We start from the raw sequence: 19002 nt of genomic DNA, 5'->3' as shown, positions 1-19002 counted from the left end.
ACAGAGAAACTGAGACACAGAGATGTTCAGTTGTTTACCCAAGGCCACACAGCAGTGTCAGAATTTGAAACGCAGCATCCATCCACTACCCTGTGTTTCCCGTGTCGCGGACTGAACAAAGGTGTATATGGTCAGGTTCCTTCGTTGAAAACCAATCACACACAGAAAGCCACTATGTGACCCAATTTTTTTAAATAGCTTCTGAAGTATGTGAGTGTAAACTGTATAAATGCATTTTATAGAAAGGCACTGAGGAAGCCAGGGAAAGAAATGGACCAAAATCATTTTAGTGATTATCTCTAGTGGAATTTTCAGGTGATGTGTACCTCACTAGACATACCTGTATTTTCCAAATTTTCTGCCTGGGCTAATATTAGAATGATAAAATTGAAATGTTTGCTTTTCCAAAGAACATGCTGAGGAAGGGGCCAGCAGCCATGAGTCCTGTCTTGGAGCAGCCTGGGGCGGGCATGGGGGCATCAAGGTGGGTCACCCCTGTTCCAGACTCTAATGGAAGTCTTCTCCCTCTGACTGTCCAGGACATCATTGAGGGAGGCAGCCTGCGCCTCCCTCTCCAGGAACTGCACCAAATGCTCCTGACTCCCATCAAGGCCTACAGCTCCCCGAGCACCACCCCAGAAGCTCGCCACCGGGAGCCCCAGGCCCCACACCCACCTTCCCTGATGGGCCCCGAGAGCCAGAGCCCCGACTGCAAAGACAGCGCCGTGGCCAGCGGCACCGCAGCCACCACCTCAGCCGGCGCCAGCGGCGGACTCCAGCCACACCAGCTGAGCAGCTGTGACGGGGAGCTGGCTGTCGCCCCGCTGCCAGAGGGGGATCTTCCTGGCCAGTTCACACGTGTCATGGGGAAAGGTAGAGCCTGATCTTCCCACCTCTCCCTTTTCTTCTCTCAACACCACTAACCAGAGCTGCCAGCCCCCGAGGGCCTACCCCTGGGTGCTAGCTGAACTGCCTGCCTGAGTTGATGTCATTAGCTCACTGTACAGAAAGGGTGGCTCTGAGAGGTTAAGGTATTTGGATCTGAACTCGGATCTCTCTGACCCCCAAAGGCCTCTTTCTTAACCCGGTCTTTCCCACTCCCTCAGACCAGGGCATGCTGGGCCGTCCAGTCACGTGCTCGCTGGGCCTCGCACCTTTGAGCTAAAGTCAGACACACAAGGTGCCACAGCTATGCTGTGTGTGTGTGTGTAGGACAGGGTAGAAGTCACACGTGGTCCTTTAGTGAGAGCACCCCTTCTACCGGGATAGCCCTGTGCCTTCCCTGTGGCTCAGACCCTTCCACACATATCTTTGACAACGTCCAATATTTCAGACCATTTTAAAGAACCAAGTTTTTATCAGAATGGACACCTGAGTCTTACAGCTGCAGTAAGAAACTCCCTGTGGTTTAGAGGAGGTGACTTGTAGCATCCCTTGGAGCTGAGATGTGAGTGGCTTGATGGTCAGTGCGGGTCCTTGGTCTCATCCCCTCACGTCCTTGTTCTTCTCCCCACCCCAGTGGGCGCTTAGCTGTGAGGGATTAGAACAGGTGACCCCATGGGTGAAGACACATGTAGGGGTGGTTACCTGAGCATGTACTACCTCACCCCACTTCCCTGTGGTGAGACCCATGATGGGCTCTGCCCTCAAGGGACCTGCACTCCTCTGACATGGCTTCTTTATAGAGTTTAAGTATTTTCAGTCTACAGCTGTGCTACCCTGAACAAGCCCGATCCCATCTGATCTTGGAAGCTAAGCAGGGTCGGGCCTGGTTAATATTTGGATGGGAGACCACCTAGGAAGACCAGGTGCTGTAGGTGTAAAAACAATAAAAAATAAGGGATTGTAAGCTGACAAGATCCTTGCAATCTGTGAGGTCAACCAAGGGGTGCCTCGCCTAAAATAAACAAACAAACAAATAAATAAATTTAAGTACTTTCAAATAAATTATAAAATAAATTCATGCTCAACATAAAAAAAATCAAAACTAAACAAAATGGTGAAAAGTTAAAAATAGCCCCTTTCCCTACCCCTAGTCCTGTCATCTTCCTCCCCAGAGATGACCACCATAAACAGGTTTGGAATATTCCTTCAGAAACTTTTGAATCGTATATGAATACATGAGTATCCTTTTTACACATAAATAGGTCTTGTTTACATGTTTTTCTGCAGCTTTTTTTAATGTTACATACTTTTAATAATTCTATTAATTTGGTAGTACCACCTTATTCTTTTTTTAACATTGTGTACTATTCCACGGTATGCATAAACCATAATTTATTTAACAGGGTCCCAATTAGTGGCCGTTGAGGTGCTTTCCAAGATTTTGTTATTACAAATAATGCTATACTGAAAATCTACGTGCAAAGATCTGATGTCGATGGCATTTTGTGACAGGTTGGTTATGTAGGATGAGGGAGAGAAAAAAAATCACGATGCTCAGGTTTCAAGATTGATCTACTGAGCGCATGGCATTTTTACTTCTAATTGATGTATTTTGTCCTACCATCTCCACTGCAGCCTTCTAAACATTCCCATCAAAATCAGAGCATCGAAACCTCTAGGGTGAACACAAATGGGCTACACAAACATGACAAATCCAGGGGGTGTGTTTACGCTACCTGTAGACTAACTCCGCTCTGCTCTGTTAGCACTTACCTGAGTGTGTAGGTGAACCTGTGTAGGTATAAATGAGTGTATCACTTGAGAAATAACCCTCCAATGATTGAGTAGCAGGCTCATGTGCACACCCTACACACCTCACATCCTAAAAGATGAGCCAGCTTGATTCCTTCAAATGAGGTGCACTGATCATTTATAAAATCATGGAGACCGCTTCTGATAAGGTTGATGATCTTTGATGCCTTTGATTTTCCCTCTCAAAAGGAGCCTCTTTCAAAGACAGAGCTCAGGACACTGCTGCGTTCTTCTCTCAGAGAGTCTGTCTCGGGCTAGATTGCAGAAGGCTTAATATAGAATGGTATGCCTGGAATTAAGCAAAGGGGCTTCTCAAGACAAGGGCTCTTGTGGTGACCGAGCCTTTGACTTCAGTGGAATGAGGAGCCTCCTGGCCCTTTCTGTGAACCTTACGTAAAGCCTCAGGCACACATACCTCTCAAAATACTGGTCCTGAAAGGAAATTAGAGGCAGATCTCGAGGTTAGAATGGTTGTGCATTTTTCTAATTCATCTTCCTATTTTTTTTTTTTTTTTTTAATTCACAGTGTGCACACAGCTCTTGGTCTCCAGACCCGATGAGGAAAATATAAGTTCCTATCTACAGCTCATAGACAAGTGTCTAATTCATGAGGTGAGTAGTGACAGGTTTCACAGAGCATTTTTCTCATTGCTTAGAAATGGTTCTCAGAGTTTCTGTGATGTGATCATTTGCATCTCCAATAACTCATTTTTCAGGGGTGATGTCATTAATAATATAGCTCTGGCAGAACTCAGCTGTGGTGGCTTCAAACCTAAACACAACTTGTACATTACCTTGGTGTCCAAAGATTCATCTAGACTGAGCTCTGATGTGAGGGCCAATGCCTGAGAGAAACTTCTGACTCCAGAAGAATCTATCTGCGTGACTAAGCCTTGGCATGGTTGACACATAGTCCTGCTCTTGATATTTTCAAGTCTTTTAAAATTTTTTTGTTGAGACATTTTGCATTTTGGCTCAAGGAAAATTGAAGGAGAGATGGAGAAAGAGTGAGCAGAAGAAATAATGTATATTTATATGTATGTCGTGCATGGTTTGATGACCATTCTGCTGTGTTTTTATTTGTGACTTTTATAGGAATTGTGTTTAGCCATATGTCCTCTTGAAGAAGGATTACGGCAGGCTGGAGCTGTGCCTACCAGACTCTCAGAGCAAGTGCAGTCTTCACAACCAAGCGAGACAGGCCTTGGGCATGGCTGCCCTGAGGGACATGTGGGGACAGGCGGTTGTGCCTCAAATGCAGAACTTTAGTGGCTTCTTGGGTGACCTGCCTCCAAAAAGTTACAGAGACAAGGTCTAGGCTTTAGAAAACTTAGGACTAATAAACCTAGGGCACTGAGGTCTTTTCGTGGGATTTTAACATGAGAATAAGATAGCAAAAGCCTCCAAGTCTCCTTATCTTTGCCATGGTGGCAGCCAGAACCCTAGGGATTCTGCAGGCCCCAGTGATAAGAGATACCCAGCTCAGAGGTCTGACACCTCAGCCATCCTCCCAGCTGCCATACAGGCCCCCCTGCTGTTGTGGTCACTTCTCTGGGCCCCCACCTCTGTGGTCTGACTCCACCTATCCTCACATGTAAGCGTACAGTCTCTCTCCGGGTTTCCACCCCAGCCTCTCCTGCCCCATCCTCTAAACCCTCATTTTAGCGATTTCCTCTCACAATGGCATGAATTCTTGTGTGTGCCTCCCGCAACCCGCTGACTCGCCCTTTTCTGTGTCCAGTCCTGGCCCTGCACTTGTTTTGACCAGGAAAAGGCAACAGAAAGAAGAGAAAGCAAGAACACAATGATGAATTTTAGAACTCATTCATTCTGTAGACATTGACTAAGCACCTAGGCCCAGGCCCTGGCCCTGGATAGGCAGCTTTCAGGGTGAGAGTAGTGGGTGAGCCAAAAGGGAAACAGGTCATCGCATACAGGATGGTAAAACCTCTATGAGGCATGGCAGGCACCTACTTAGAGCCTCCAGGCATTTGCCCGGAGGGACTGCCTCCAAGCTAAGACCTGGCAGAGTCTTAGTGGCAAAGACAATACGCAAGGAGGTGGAAGAGTCCTCCAGGCAGAGAGAACAACACTTGGAGCGTTCTGTGTCTTGTTGGAGAAGAGGACATTTTCAAGAGGGGCCGATTTAGGGAGCATTTAAACTTCTGAAAAAGCAAACAGGAACCCCGCTTGCTCTCCACGCTCATTTTCAGCATTGAGTTTTCAAGATATTGAAGGACAGGTCACCTTCCACCTTGTCTCAAGTCTGGAGCCCATGGGACAAAATAACAAGTCCTCTGACTGCCTCTTCTGGACAGCGCACAGTTTCCCGACTGGTCTACGCCAGCCCCAAAACTGTGGCCTGATGCTTCCCTTTCCTGCCTCGTGGGAGCCCTCCTGGGGAATCGTCGTGCTCCTTTCTGTTTCTTTCCCCTTTTCCTCCCCAGCTGTCCCAGTGATGTAGTGCGAAGATGGCACTGTGCGGACTCATCTGCTGGCAAGGGGCCCCGATTACCGCAGAGTCTTGACAGTGGCAGTCTTGGGCAGAAAGGGGTCCATGCCGTGTCTGCTTGCAGGGGAAGGGGCCTATACTTCACTTTGGAAGGGAAAATATTGTGCAAGACTTTTTATTATTTTAGTTTGAGAAAGAGGAAACGTGTCTGAATAATTTTCCACAGCCTCAGGTTATTCTGTGTGTGCAGAACACACCCTCCCTGTGAGGCCCCGTGGAGACGCACAGTCTCCATCCTGGCCGAAGCGTAGCCCGGGCTCGAGAGACAGGCGGGCCTTTCACAGCCTGAATGTGCTCTTCTTTAGCCAACTGGAAGAGGAGGGTGTTGATGGTTCCAAAGTACCTTCCTTCCTCCCCAGGGATGGAGGGACCGACTCCCTAGCACAGTAAAAAGGACAGGAAAGTTCTGCATTTTCTATCTGAGACCAGTCACTTTGTCTCGTGGGTTATAATCTAAGGCTGCTTGCCTCCTCACCGTCTCGAGAAGGTTCTAGGAAGATGAGCTCCTGTCCTTTTTCTGGGGCTTTTAATCTAGCCACCAGAGCTATAGGACACATCTTCCTCCAGACAGACTTATTAGTCTGGGCCTGACAAGGATAGAAGACTTGGAAGTGGCTGACTGGCTGTGTCTGGGCAATCTGTAGTGTGGAATCTTCCTTTCCCTCCGGCCCTTGAAGAAGCTGCTGCCAGCCCATCCCAGAGCGGCCAGTGCAGGGGCCAAGGTGAGGTATCAGCCATCCCAGCTGATACCACGGGCACACACAGGAACCAGCTTTCGGAGATCACTCAGAGCCAGCCATGACCTAGCTCCTCTCCATGACTCCCAGCTGCAGCTTTCAGGACTGAGAAGAAACAGCCACCACACTCACTCAGCATTGCTAAGGGGCTTGCTCCTATCTGCAGCCCAGAACTAAATAATCCTGATGCCCCAGTGTTGAGTGAATGAGCTGACCTCTCTGTGGGGGTGTCACATTTCCATTTTTGGAAGCTCTTCGCCACCATGGAGATGTCAGGTATGAAACAGTGTCTTTGAAAGCACTTTGAATGCACATCTATAAAGTGAGCCATTTACTACTTTGTCACTTGAAAGTTAGGCCAGTTGTCCTTCGGGCTGGCTCCAGACCAGCTCAGTATTGTAGTTTTGAGGCCTTGAAGTCATTTGTTGGGGCTAAAGGTGATTGTCGAATACCAAATGTGATGAAGACTCATATACCACCACCAAAGGGCTGATCCGTGCAACTGAAAAAATCCAGTTAAATATCTGCAAGCAGCACGTATTGAATCATGTCTAGAGCCAGGCATGTTCTAAGTTGTCTAAGTGCTTTCTGTGTGTTATTTAATCTTTATAGCGTCCCTTTGAGGTGGGTGTTGTTATCCTTGGTTTTTAGAAAGAACTGAGTTTCAGGTCGAGAAACTCACATAAGGCTGTGTAGACCCTGCCCATGTGCATCCAGAGCCTTCCTCTGACCCACTGGGCTGGACTCTCCTCCTCAAGTCATCGTGACCAGAGCACCTGCATCTTGGGTCCTCCCTTAACATTTGGCTGAATAAGCCGGTCAAAAGCAGAATCTATCCATCCCTTTATTAGTCTAGCAGAAATGCTTGCCTTTCACAGACCCCTGACAGTTTTCAGAGGTCCTCATGTATAGTTGGACACTCACCGAGCATCACCAATAAATGAGAGGGACCATGGAGAACCACATCCTCACTGTTTAGCCATAAGACTATCCCTCCACTCACCCCAAAGGGGAGTCTGCACCTTTTTCTTTAAAGTGGTACTGGGTCTCCTGGCTTTTAGCCCTCCTCGATGAATATCCTTAATGGTGTCTGGCTAAGGTCAACCAGAAGAAAAGTGTATGCAAGTCAATAACTTTTCTACAATATGACTAACATCTTTTTGCTTTTGTTCACATAGATCCCGTGTTTAGGTCCTTAAAGATTAAATGTCATCAGGAGAAAATTAAGCTGTCAGTTTTTTTTCTCTGTTTAAGGAATTTGTTTTCTTTTATGGGAAATAGTTATATAGTCTGTTACTCTTAAGTTTATTGCTACTTCAAAGATTTCATGCCTTATTGACAAAACTACCTGGGTGTGTTATCTTCATCATTGTTAATGCTAGTCAGTCAAATTTGGTGGTTTTCCCACAGTGTGTAGAGCACAGTTCTGGATACTTGATGGGGGTTTCCTTCCTGAATGACGTGTGCAGTCCTCACCATCTAAAACACCTCACATCCAAGTTCTCCCTGCAGCAGAATTACCAGGGTGCTTGCTACAAACACAAACCACCTAGACTCTCTTCCAAATCTACTAAGTCAGGCTCTGGTTGTGTGGGAGGGGGCCCAGGAATCTGCATTTTAATGGTCTTCTTGGGGGAATCTAATAGACCATGAATTTGAGAGTCTCTGCCATGGAGACTCAATACCCATAAAAGTTCTTCCCTGGGCCATGGAGTACACAAAAGGACACATGACATAGATCAGGAGTCCCCAACCCCCAGGCCACATTCCAGTACTGGTCTGTAGCCTGTTAGGAACCGGGCCACACAGCAGGAAGTGAGTGGTGGGAGAGCAAACGAAGCTTCATCTATATTTGCAGCCGCTCCCCAACACTAGCATCACCGCCTCAGCTCCACCTCAGATCATCAGGCATTAGATTCTCATAAGAGCACTGGTCCCCTAGTGTCAAAAATGTTGAGGACCACTGAATAGATAACAATATGTTACAGGGCAGGAGGCAAAACATCCCCAAACACCAATTTTACTAAAAAAGATTTGAGAAGTCATCAGATCTACCCATTTTCTGAAACTTCAGACGAAGTTTAGGGTGCACTTCGGTTTTTATAATGCACGGGGCCCCTCAACTGGAGATTTCCCAGCCAAGCCCTGAAACGCAGAGACTGTATATTCTCCATTTTCTGAAGCCTGGCAGACCACTCCAGGGCATCCATACACCATCAAGCAGATTGATTTTTGGAGTAGTTTAGCATTTCCATTGATTATGAAAATGGAGGGAGCCTGCCAAAGCCAAGAGTTTTCAACAAGCAATTTTACAATTTATTCTTGGTTAATAAATAGAGTCCAGAGTAGAGTCAGGAAGAAAGGAAAGGTGGGTATGGATCTACCAGAAGTGCAACCAAAACTGAGGTTTATCAAAAGCTTAATGCATGTATTTTATCAGGCACCTCGAATGCCAAATAACTTGAATTTTCAGTACAGGCAGCTCACAAATGAAACAGACTACTGTTTGGACCAGGTTGGAAACAGGTGAATAAAAAGGCAACTGCAGAGACGCCAATGTTTCCCCCTATTAATTGCATGTTTCTCCCTCTAATGCCAGGCTGCGTCACCCATTAAAAAGTCCTGTTTGTTTTTGCAGGCATTTACAGAGACGCAGAAAAAAAGATTGTTGTCATGGAAACAGCAGGTGCAGAAGCTCTTTCGGTCTTTCCCTCGGAAAACCCTTCTAGACATATCAGGATATCGACAGCAAAGAAAGTATGTTGGGATCTCATTCTTTGTAATGCATGATGGTTCCCAGGTGCCTCGTTGCCTGCCTGGGTCCCTGGGGCAGAACAAGGCAAGGCATCATTCCTTGTTCACCCAGGACGCTGTGCGGCAAGTTCCAAATCACATTCCTTAAACAGGTGGGGTTGGGAAAAGGCTGTGTGAGAAAGCATTCCCAGAAGAAGAGCTGAATGCGATCTTTGGTAACTCAATTTACATTGTCAAAATGACAATATTCGTCTGGATGGGCGTCAAGGGGAGAGTGAGTATGATTTAATGAATGCCAGCAGAATGCTTGGTGGTTTATCCCCAAAAGGGGGCTCTGAAGGGACAAAAATGAATTGTTCTATCAGCACCTTAAGTGGTAGTGTAATTTTTTTCTCCCTTCTAGCTGCAGACAAGCTAATTATAGTTGGTGGCAGGGTGAAGAGCCCAGTGCTAGTCTATTTTGGTCTGAGCTGCAATCTAAGAGTGGAGCAGCACCATTCTTGATTTTTCATACTACTTCAGCTTCTTGGATGCAGTTAAAAATAAGCTTTGTTGTACTTTAGAACCCATTACCTTAATCTGGCTTTAAATTGAGGAATCCAATTACATGTTAAAGGCAAAATGCAGTTACAATCTGGGGGAGATATTAAAGGAGGAGTGGGGTTAAGCCTTGAATAATGACAGGCAGTTTGGGGGAGACAAGGGAATGATGATGCAACATCCTTAAAAAAAATCAACATTCTATTTTACATTTTTAAGTATGAGCAGATAAATAATAATTTTTTCACTTGCACCTAAAAAGTTCTGAATTCATTTCTCAGCGCATATATAGAAGCTCTGTGTTGTTAAAATTTGGGGCACTTTTTTGCATAAGCATTCCTTAAAAATCACTGTTTCATTATTTAAGGGAGATAAGACCAGTTGGAATTCGTGAAAAGTTTTATTAAAGATTAATGTAAAAATTAAAGTTATCATATTCCAGCATATACAACACTTATTTATTAAAACAAACATTTAGCACTTACTATGTGCCAAATGCTATCCAAGCACTTTAAAAATATTACATTTAATACATTTAATCCTTACAAGAACCATATGAGGTAGAAGAGCTACTGTAAACCAGAATTCACAGAGGAGCCGGCAGGCAGGGGCGTCCAGGATTTGGACCCGGCAGGCCAGCTCCAGAGTCAAGTACTCTTAACCACTACAGATGCCAGGCAGCTCTCATGGTCTTTGGCTGACACGCAGAAAAGATGGGCAGGTCAGGCAACACTCTTTATCGCCAGCTCCCTGTCCCCAAGCCCTCTGGGGTTGGCCTCCCTGGTGGATTGGACTGGACCACCTCTGCACCTGAGGATTCCTGGGGACCCAGACGAAAGGCCAGGCCTGCTCCTCGGCCTCCTCCCAAGTAAGAAGAGGAGGTTCCAGACTCCTCTTACAACACCAGCCCCTTGGGAGACAAGTTTCAGGAGGACGAAGGAATTTGGAGGTTGAAAATGAAGATACAGCTTTTAAGCTTTTGCTGCTCCTCCCAAAAATGTCATTTCCTGACTCTGTCTGCCCTGCCTTGTCATTGGTTTCCATCTGAGTTCCCATTAACCTTGATCTCTCTAGAGTGTTATTAACCAAAGCTTGTATTGGGTTAACTCAGCGTTTGCCAGATTTGAGCCCCAATGGACCTCTTTTTATTGATTAGATAAGAATGAGTTCAATCATCGATTGTAGATGTTCAATTGGAGATTGCTAAAGCTCTAGAAAGTGATTTGTTCTCCTAAGTATGACCCCTGGGATCTTCTTATGCTGTTAATTTGCTTTGAATACCTGTTTCTCCCATAATACAAAGGTAACTGCAGCCCAGTCCCTGCTTGAATTATCACAGATCACAAATTAATTGGTTCTAATTCAGTCTTTTCACGCATTTCAAGGTATTGAGATGAGTTGGTCAGATGTAAGAAGGCAGAGAAAGAGAGACACAGATGGGCAGAGCAGGAGAATGAAAAATGAAAATTTGCTTTTGTCACTTTGTTCTCTCCCCAGAAAGAATGATTATATCATTAAGCCTAGTCATCTTAAGTAACCTAAGTGTTCTCTCTGGTTCCCAGCTGTGGCAACACTTAACAAGACCAGCTTTGTAATAACCACCTAAGGATGCCACAGTAGGGTTCCACCATCATTAGAAAGATGGCCTAGCCAAATTCTCCTTCCCCCCACCCCCACCTATCCTATCCCCAAAATGTTCTGGGCTCTACCACCACAGACCGCCCAGGTTTAGGAGCACCTGGAGCCCTCATCTCTCCAGTGATTAAGTGTCCCATAACAGAACCCTCTGCCCACATTACTTTGCCTAAGAATATAGTCTTGCCTTCCTGGAAGCACAAATCATTTTAGCATCACTCATTGACTACCGTATTTTGCATATGAAATAACTTTTTAAAAATTCAACCGAAAAGGAAAACAAGCAAAAAAAATAAAGCCATCTGCACTAAATAAGGAAAAGTCTTAGCAGAATACTGAATCATCTACCAGGTGGCCAAAATTCTGACTCCAAAAACCAAAGGCCTAATTTTCATAGTTTTTTTTTAAAAAAAACAACCACTTCGTCCTTGTTTCCACCTGTCACTTCGTAGATTGTCCTTCCTCCAAAGGAGGTCACTTTGATCACGTGAAACTACTCTTACCTCTCTTGGCTTGAATTTCTTATTTCAAATCAAACATTTTAAACCTTAGTAAAAGAAGAAAGAGGGGAAGAGAATGGAGAAAGGATGAGATCAACAAAAAGTCCGTGAACCCATGAATATCCCTCTTCTCACCACGTGTCGATGAGCCTCTGACTGAATCGGGAACCCTTCCATGGGCCTCAAAACCCTGGAAGTAGAAAGACACAAGCCCTGAAATCAGTTGCAGCCAGCTCACCATGAAATTCTCTTCCCTGCCCTCTCTCTCCCTAGGAAATTTAGGAATTATAGGGAGAAGAGAAACATTTTCTGAGATCAACTGTGCTGATGGCTTAGATGCCCCACCCCCTACATACACACAACTCTCTTTTCTCAGGAAATGACTGTTTTGCAGCCCCCCTCCAACCCCCACCCCATCATCCTCGACTGGTTAAACTACGTCAGCCCTGTCTCCCGGAGTTTCCTCACGGGCTTGGTACAAACCTCCCCTGTGTGGCTGAGAAAGCAAGTCTATTCCATCTTGTGGCCATTGGAGGTAAAGCATTTTGACTTAAACATCAGTGAATGACTAAAGCTGACTCTTCTTGGAAAGAATGTGCTGGTTCCTGAAACCCTGCTGGCTGCTGCGTACCCTCCCAGAACCTGAGGCATGTTAGAGAGGACAAGTTCTTCGGCGATGAGGTCACAGGAGCAAAGGGAGCACAGCGCCCGAGTGCGATGCCAGGGTCTCCAGCAGCCTTCCCGCGTGGACCCAGGGGAAACACGCAGCCTCTGGGTCTTTCTGCAGGCAAGGCTTGTGCAATGGGGAGCAGTCAGTGTCCTGGGTCCAGAGTGCTGGCAAATATCACCTTCTCCATTCTCATACCCCTACTCTATACCCTGGAGTTAGAGCCCCAGACATGGAGTCAGCTCTTCCATTTGGAGCGGCATCGTGATGGCAGAGGCTCACTCGTTCTTTCGTTCATTCAGCCTGCATTTACTGTGCCAGAAGCTGATTCAGTCATTGGAACATGCAGGATTGTTGAGGACAGACACCGTCCTTTTCCTTACTTCCTATGGGGCTCTCAGCGCACCAAGTCTGCCGCACAGACAGACATCAGAAACGGACTGTGGTATGAAGGAAGGACACTGAGCCTGGCTCTGCAGCTTTCTTGCTGTGTGGCCTCTTGACAGGCATGTGAGTGCTCTGGGCCCTGTGACGCAGCTTGGAAGAAGGCCCAAGAGCGTGCTGGTTAAACTTCTTGGCTGCCAGCGCTGCCCCCTGCTGGCTATGTGACCTTCGCGAAACTATTAAGCTCTATTTTACTGCTCCAGCTGTAAAAGTGAATGGAGGGCCTACTTCATAGGGTTGTGGTGAGGAGTGAAGAATCAGTCTAAAAGTGCCAGAACAGTGTGCATGACACGCAGTGTACATGTCACTTGCTCTCAGATGTTAGCTGTCGTTTTAATCATAGCTCTTTCCTGGCCCACAGCCCCCAGAACCTCGTAAGCCTCATCACTGTCAAAATGTGAGGAGACTCCTAGGAGGTGTCCTCCTGGCAGCCTGGGGGCTGGGAAGGGCCGAGACGGGAGCTGACGGTCTCTCGTTCTTTTGTGTTCGCTCTCACAGTCGCGGTTTTGGGCAGTCCAACTCCCTCCCGACGGCCGGCTCTGTGGGTGGCGGCATGGGCAGACGGAACCCACGCCAGTACCAGATCCCCTCTCGGAATGTCCCCTCCGCCCGCCTAGGCCTCTTGGGCACCAGTGGGTTCGTCAGCTCCACCCAGCGCAACACCGCAGCCAACCCCACCATCATGAAACAAGGAAGACAGGTTCGTTCCGCCCCAGGGAAGGGGGTGTGCAGCCAAGCTCAGGGCTGGAGGCTTCAAGATGTTCCCTCACCTCATGACCTTAAGGTGAAGGCAGAGGCCAGGGGAGGCTGAGCACAGAGACAGTTGTTCCTGCGCTCAATGGTAACCAGCACTGTTTGCACTGGCTGCACCTGGCCTCATGGGTTATTGCTTAGGATGCCCCTGGGACCACTTTAATTTGGGGGGCCCTGTACAGAGATGCCTTTAGGAAGAAAGGCAAGATCTGTTTATTATTTGCCTCCATTCTTGACCTGCCTCAGCAGACCTCACCACCTCCCGGCTCCGGATTCCAGAGGAACCAGAGCATCTAAGGAGCTTTCCTTAGCCTTTTTGTCTGTGGCAAATAGTTCCTCTGTCATGGTCCCAGCTATGGTGGAGAATCCACAGGAAAAAGCCTGAGAAAGGCTGTCAGAGGGAGAGTTGAAACATTCTGTCAGTCAAGGCCAGGCTTCCCAGAGGTTCTCACTGGGTAATTTAGAGCTGGCATCTGTCCCACAGCTCTGCACCCTCCTAGCCCTGCCCCCCAACCCAATGCCTTCCATCTGTGTGCCTCCAGCTTTGTGGGGCTCTGCAGGTTGGGGCTGGGATGGGAAGGACACAAGCGAGTCTCAAGCTCTGGGTTGTCATGAGAAATTTAGGGATGACACATTGGTGTTTAAAAACAACAACAAAACCCAGCTCCAGGCAAGACAGGCGAGATTTGCTCCCCAGGGGAAGCAGCACAGGGTATTAGAAAGCCCCACTTTCTGACCATTGTGGGCAGCCCCCAGATCAGTTCAAGAGGAAGTCTCCCCTGGGAAACCTGCATAATAATAAACACACAAGCTCAGTTGTGCCAGCTCACTGCCAACTAAGTTCTTTTCTCTCCCCCTCGCTTTGTAGTAAATTATAAGAATCTCAAAAAGAAAATCAAATGAGAGCCTTGGAACAGTTGGCCCACTTTGTTGCAAACATTTATAGAACTCCCCCCATTTCCAAGAAAAGTGATAGGAAAAGCAAAGGCAACGAAAAGATAAAAACGTTTTTAGAGACAGTGAGGAAGAGAGGAGTCGAAATTAAACTGAAGTCTAGTGAGGGACCTGGGGCTGAGGACTTGGGGCTTGAGGGGTGAATAAAATGAATGGAATGTAAATTGCCTCCCTATCAGTATGAGTAGCACTGGCCTGCAAGTCCTTTTCCAGAAGTTAGTAGAGAATTCTCTCTGGGGTATTTGTCTTCTGAATTCTGGCTGCGGGTCCTGCTCCCCATCCCCCACCCTAGAGCATCCAGACTAATGAGGTCCCCTTTTGTGTTTCTCGCTAGAACCTCTGGTTTGCCAACCCCGGGGGCAGCAACAGCATGCCAAGCCGCACCCACAGCTCAGTCCAAAGGACCCGCTCGCTTCCTGTGCACACTTCTCCACAAAATATGCTGATGTTCCAGCAGCCAGGTAAGGCCCTGCGCTTGATCTCTCCCTCTCCTCTCTCCCCTTGCCCTAGAGGGGAGGCCAGGGCACCAAAATAGATGCCCCGGTGAACCCAGCCGGAAAGTGCTTAGCCTCGACTGTCACCACGCATTCTTGTGAGCTTATAGAAGTCTTTCCTTTTTTAAACTGTGCCTTGCCAGCATGAATAGCGGCTGGTTGGCTGGAAGCCAGCACAAGGAGCCCCAGAGTCGTTGCAATCTGACAAGGATATTTTTGATACTAGATATATTTCTGGATTGATTAAACCAGAGATATCACTGGAGGGCTATGGGAGGAAGATGGGAGGGGTGCCATGTGTCATGGGGGCTGGGGGATGTGTAGAGTGAGACAGAGAAAGAGAAAACGACAGTGTTGACGCTAAGAGACTTACCACTGGTTTGGGAGTGCCTTGCAAACATGACTGTTGGACCAGCCATCTTTCCTTTACTTGATTAAAGAGCAGCTTGGTGCATTTTCAAGTCGATTTCACCTTTCACCATGCCCCCTAAAACAGGGTAGCCAGAATTATGTACAGCCAACAAATAATGGTGCCCCTTCTCTATGCAGACAGTGACCTCTTAGATTCCACGAGTAACACAAAGCCACACAAGCAATTACTGCACCTACCTAGCGACCGGTGTGCCTATGAGAATCTAATGCCTGATGATCTGAGGTGGAGCTAAGGCAGTGATGCTAGTGCTGGGGAGCAGCTGCAAATACAGATGAAGACTGGTACCAGTCTGCGGCCTGGGAGTTGGGGAACCCTGCTCTAGACAGGCAGACCAGACATGTGCACCTGTGGGAAAATGCCCGCCCTAGGCAGTAGACACACTGTGCAATAAGTCTATAGGAGTTTAAGGAGGGAAAATCTCACGGGCCTGGGGTGGGAAAGGAAGGTTCTTAGAATTGGAGCTGAGCTTCAGGGCACAGAGTGTGAAGAGGTGGACAGAGCGGGGTGGGTTGCACACAGAAGGATCAAAGGAGCGAGACTGCAGCGGTACCGAGGGCCGTGGTGAATCCCAGGAGCCGCGGCTGGGCCGAAAGGTCAGGCGCAGCAGCAGCAGGCGGACCAAACGAGTTAAAAAGATTGTTGCCAGTGGTGGGGACTCAATCTCAGGCCAAGGAGCTTGGACCTTGGCGGCTCTCAGTGGGGAATCGGTGGGAGATTTTGAGCAGAGGGTCAGGCAAGCGTGTGCCTGGAGCAGTGCAGGGGAGGCAGGACTCGAGGGGCGGCCACTGAGGAGGAGGAGGAACAGGAGGAGGGCTGTGAGCAGCCACCATTGGGGAAGGTGTGTCCAGAGAAGAAGGGACGTCCGTGTGGCCCAGATGCTTATTCAAAGTTGCTTCTTGACTTCTAGAATTCTTCTAGCACACTTTTGTGCTAAAGCTCCTTTTCTCCAATTTGATCTTATAGCTGTTTTTCTTCCCAGGAAGAAATAGTTGATAAAATTTGGGGGTGGTGAAGACTTCTCCTTGGGTTCTTTAATCCCAACTTCTGTTATCTTATAGAATATCGTATAATCCACTCCCAATAAAAGAGACTCTGGAAAAGACTTAAAGATATCCCGGGCACAAGATCTTTAACCTTGAATGACTATCCCACCCTGATTCAGTGCTGGGACTGCAGCCCAGCCATCTTATTGCCTCACGGGAGCCCTAGCAGAGCCGACCACACTCCTTCAATCCTAACATGTGTGTAGCCTTCCCTGTTCTTTCTAACCTCTTTTCCCCTTTCTGCACCTCTCTTCCAAGTCCTTAGTCCTCCTCTTTGTTCCTGGCTTAACCGGGAAGACCAGGCCCACCGGGGAGAGAAGGGCTATCCCTGGTATGGGACTCTTTAGGTCCATTGATATAAATCCTCCATCTGCACCTTTGTCCACCCACCACCTCAACCCTCTGTGGTCCAGCAGTGCTGAGCAAATGGCTCATGCTCAGGACAACTATGACCCTAAGATCTTCCCATGAAGCCTCTTGTTCCCGTAGTTAAAGAATCAAATAATACAGAAGGGCTCATAAGGAAAAGTGACTGTCCCCCTCACCGCCCCCTCCTGGCCCACAGTCCCATCTCCCAGAGGCAGCTACTTATAACAGTTCATTTTAGTTTTCCTGGTAGTTACCTGCAAGTCCCTAATCATGTTCTTTGCATACTGAACTTCGAATCTGGAATCCTTGGAGTTTTTTTTTTTTTCTTAATTAGCCTCTCGCCCAAGCATTACAAACCCACTTCCAGCAAGGCTCTAATGAATCACAGCATTTCTAGTAACTGCCAAGACACGCAGACAGAGCTACTCCATATTTCCCGATCACAAATACACTGGCGAGCACTCAGGAGGGGCTACGCCTGCCCAGCAGACTCAAGCCAGGCTGGGTGGCTCTTCCTAGGACGTGGTCAGGAAGGGCGAGGCAGGGCACAGCCATGGCCAGGATCCCTCGCTGAAGGGAATGGAGGCTGCAGAAAGTCGCTGCTGCCAGCACAGGGATGCCCCTCCCAGCCGTTGCCCAGAGCCCAAGTGCATCCCAGCCCTTGCAGATGAGACACTGGTTTTCGAGACCACAAGTCACTGTCGGAAGTCCTTCTTCTTCCCAAGAAGGCATCTTCCTTCACAGGGCAGCCCCTCTAACTGCCACAGCCGGGCCCAGATGAAGGCCCATCCTCAAGACACGAGGTCTGAGAGGTGAGCCATACATGTCCCCTCTGCAGATGGGCCTCTCCCCTCAAGGCAGCGCATCCCGGTTGGCTAGGCAAGTATATAGCGGTAGCTTAGATGGTAATAAGTATCCGATCAGAAGGGCAGAAAGTGGCTTTCATTCTTACACAAGCAGTAGTAATAGTGAACATAAAATGCATGACCAATCCTGAAATTAAATACGCAGAGAATTGTGTCACATTATAGCATAGTGGTTTCCTCCTTGCCATGCGATGTCTTCAGAGCATCCATTTTAAACCATACGGGCAAACCTTGAAGAGTACAATGCATCCTAATGGAGCTTTTATTCTGTTGACTTAAAAAAAATTCCATTAAGATGATGGAAGACTTTAAATATCTCCAAAGACTATAGAAAAGGCTGGGGGCTAGAACCAGCCCCCAAGTTGTGTATCATTTGATCAGTCGCCTCGGTCAAATTTGCTAGACACATCCCTCTCCTGAATTTACAGACTCTGGCCCCTTGGAGGCATGTCAGGAGTAGTTTTTCACTTTATTCCCACCTGGACAGGTTTTAGATGTCTCCCAGGACAAGCCAGGAGAGCTACGGATGATTGTTGCCTCTCACCGGCCCCTGGGATGAGTAAGAAACACTAAGCTAGCTGGTCCTGCACGAGCGAGAGTGACGGGATCTGATACACCCACCAGGGGGGTGACTTGAAGTTCAAAACAAGTGTGGCGGCTGGCAAGATGGTCACGTCCCTTGGAGAGGCAGAATGTTTTCCCAACTGGAAAATTAGTTTGGAAACTGTTTGCAGAATGATACCTTATCCTGGAAGCAGATCTGTTCCTGCTGACCCAGGCTCAGCCACCCTTGGGGTCCAGAGGAATTAGGAGCAGCCCTGCAGCAGCACTGGGAAGCCGCAGGCTCCTGGCCACCTGGAAGGCCTGACAGGGAAAAGGCAGAGGGGACCAGAAGCCGGCTTCAAAGGAAAAGTATGGGGCAGGGCAGGCTGGCAATCTCACAGGGCCGTGTTCTGGGGATCTTAACAGCTTCCCTTGCACAAAACCATGTGCAAACTACCTTTGGTACTGGACTACCCAGATGTAAAATAGCTAAGGCGGTAGCTTCCATGGCAGCATTTTATGGTATGACATACCTGTTCACAGCAAACGTCCCTTAGGCACCAGTTCAAGATTGGAATTCTTCCACCATTAGAATGCTGCACACCTGGGAGCACAGTGCTTGAGGCTGTTATCATTCATTTCCTCCTTAGCGTGACTGTTTTCCTGATTCCTTTCAGAGAACTGCCTTTCCAAAGAGTAGGGAGAAGGAGGGTACCATCCGTGCACTGGATCCTAGGGCAATGGAGGAGGCTAATATGCAGAGGCAGAGACCAGAATAGGAACCCACCCGAAGTTCTTGATAAACATGTGCTCCTTGCCATCTAGTAAGCAAAGCGAACAGCCCTGCTCAGGACTGGCATATAATGGGTAGAAAGGTTGGTAAATGAGTCAATATATTACAGCCAAGAACCTAGCCGGGCCTGTGCCCCCGCTGCATCTGAGAGTCAAGTTTAAAGAGACCAACTTGGGGCATGATAGTACATTTTTTCATGAAAGTGAGAGTCCCAGAAGATTTCTGCAGAACTTAACTTCTGCAGGTTAAGGAATGAGGCCACCAGAGA

The 19002-nt window shown here is 47.8% G+C and overlaps 1 protein-coding gene and 1 pseudogene across 5 annotated transcripts in view; both read left to right on the top strand.

Moving 5' to 3' along the window:
- SAMD4A (sterile alpha motif domain containing 4A) overlaps positions 1-19002 on the top strand; it is a 90656-nt gene that overhangs the window by 52131 nt on the left and 19523 nt on the right. For 2 of the 5 annotated variants that reach the window (XM_039866576.1, XM_039866575.1), the window contains 5 exons: positions 540-873; positions 3224-3309; positions 8585-8703; positions 12985-13186; positions 14528-14654. In XM_039866576.1, coding sequence (XP_039722510.1) covers positions 540-873; positions 3224-3309; positions 8585-8703; positions 12985-13186; positions 14528-14654 — 868 coding nt within the window. Of the gene's footprint in view, positions 1-539; positions 874-3223; positions 3310-8584; positions 8704-12984; positions 13187-14527; positions 14744-19002 lie in introns of those variants that run through there. The other 3 variants (XM_039866572.1, XM_039866573.1, XM_039866574.1) reach the window with 2 other exon arrangements.
- LOC120605647 (uncharacterized) lies at positions 1702-1820 on the top strand (annotated as a pseudogene).

Source organism: Pteropus medius, unplaced genomic scaffold (genome assembly GCF_902729225.1).
Source record: "Pteropus medius unplaced genomic scaffold, Ma_sr-lr_union100, whole genome shotgun sequence".
Lineage (NCBI taxonomy): Eukaryota > Metazoa > Chordata > Mammalia > Chiroptera > Pteropodidae > Pteropus > Pteropus medius.
This window is presented reverse-complemented; position numbering and strand designations above follow the sequence as displayed.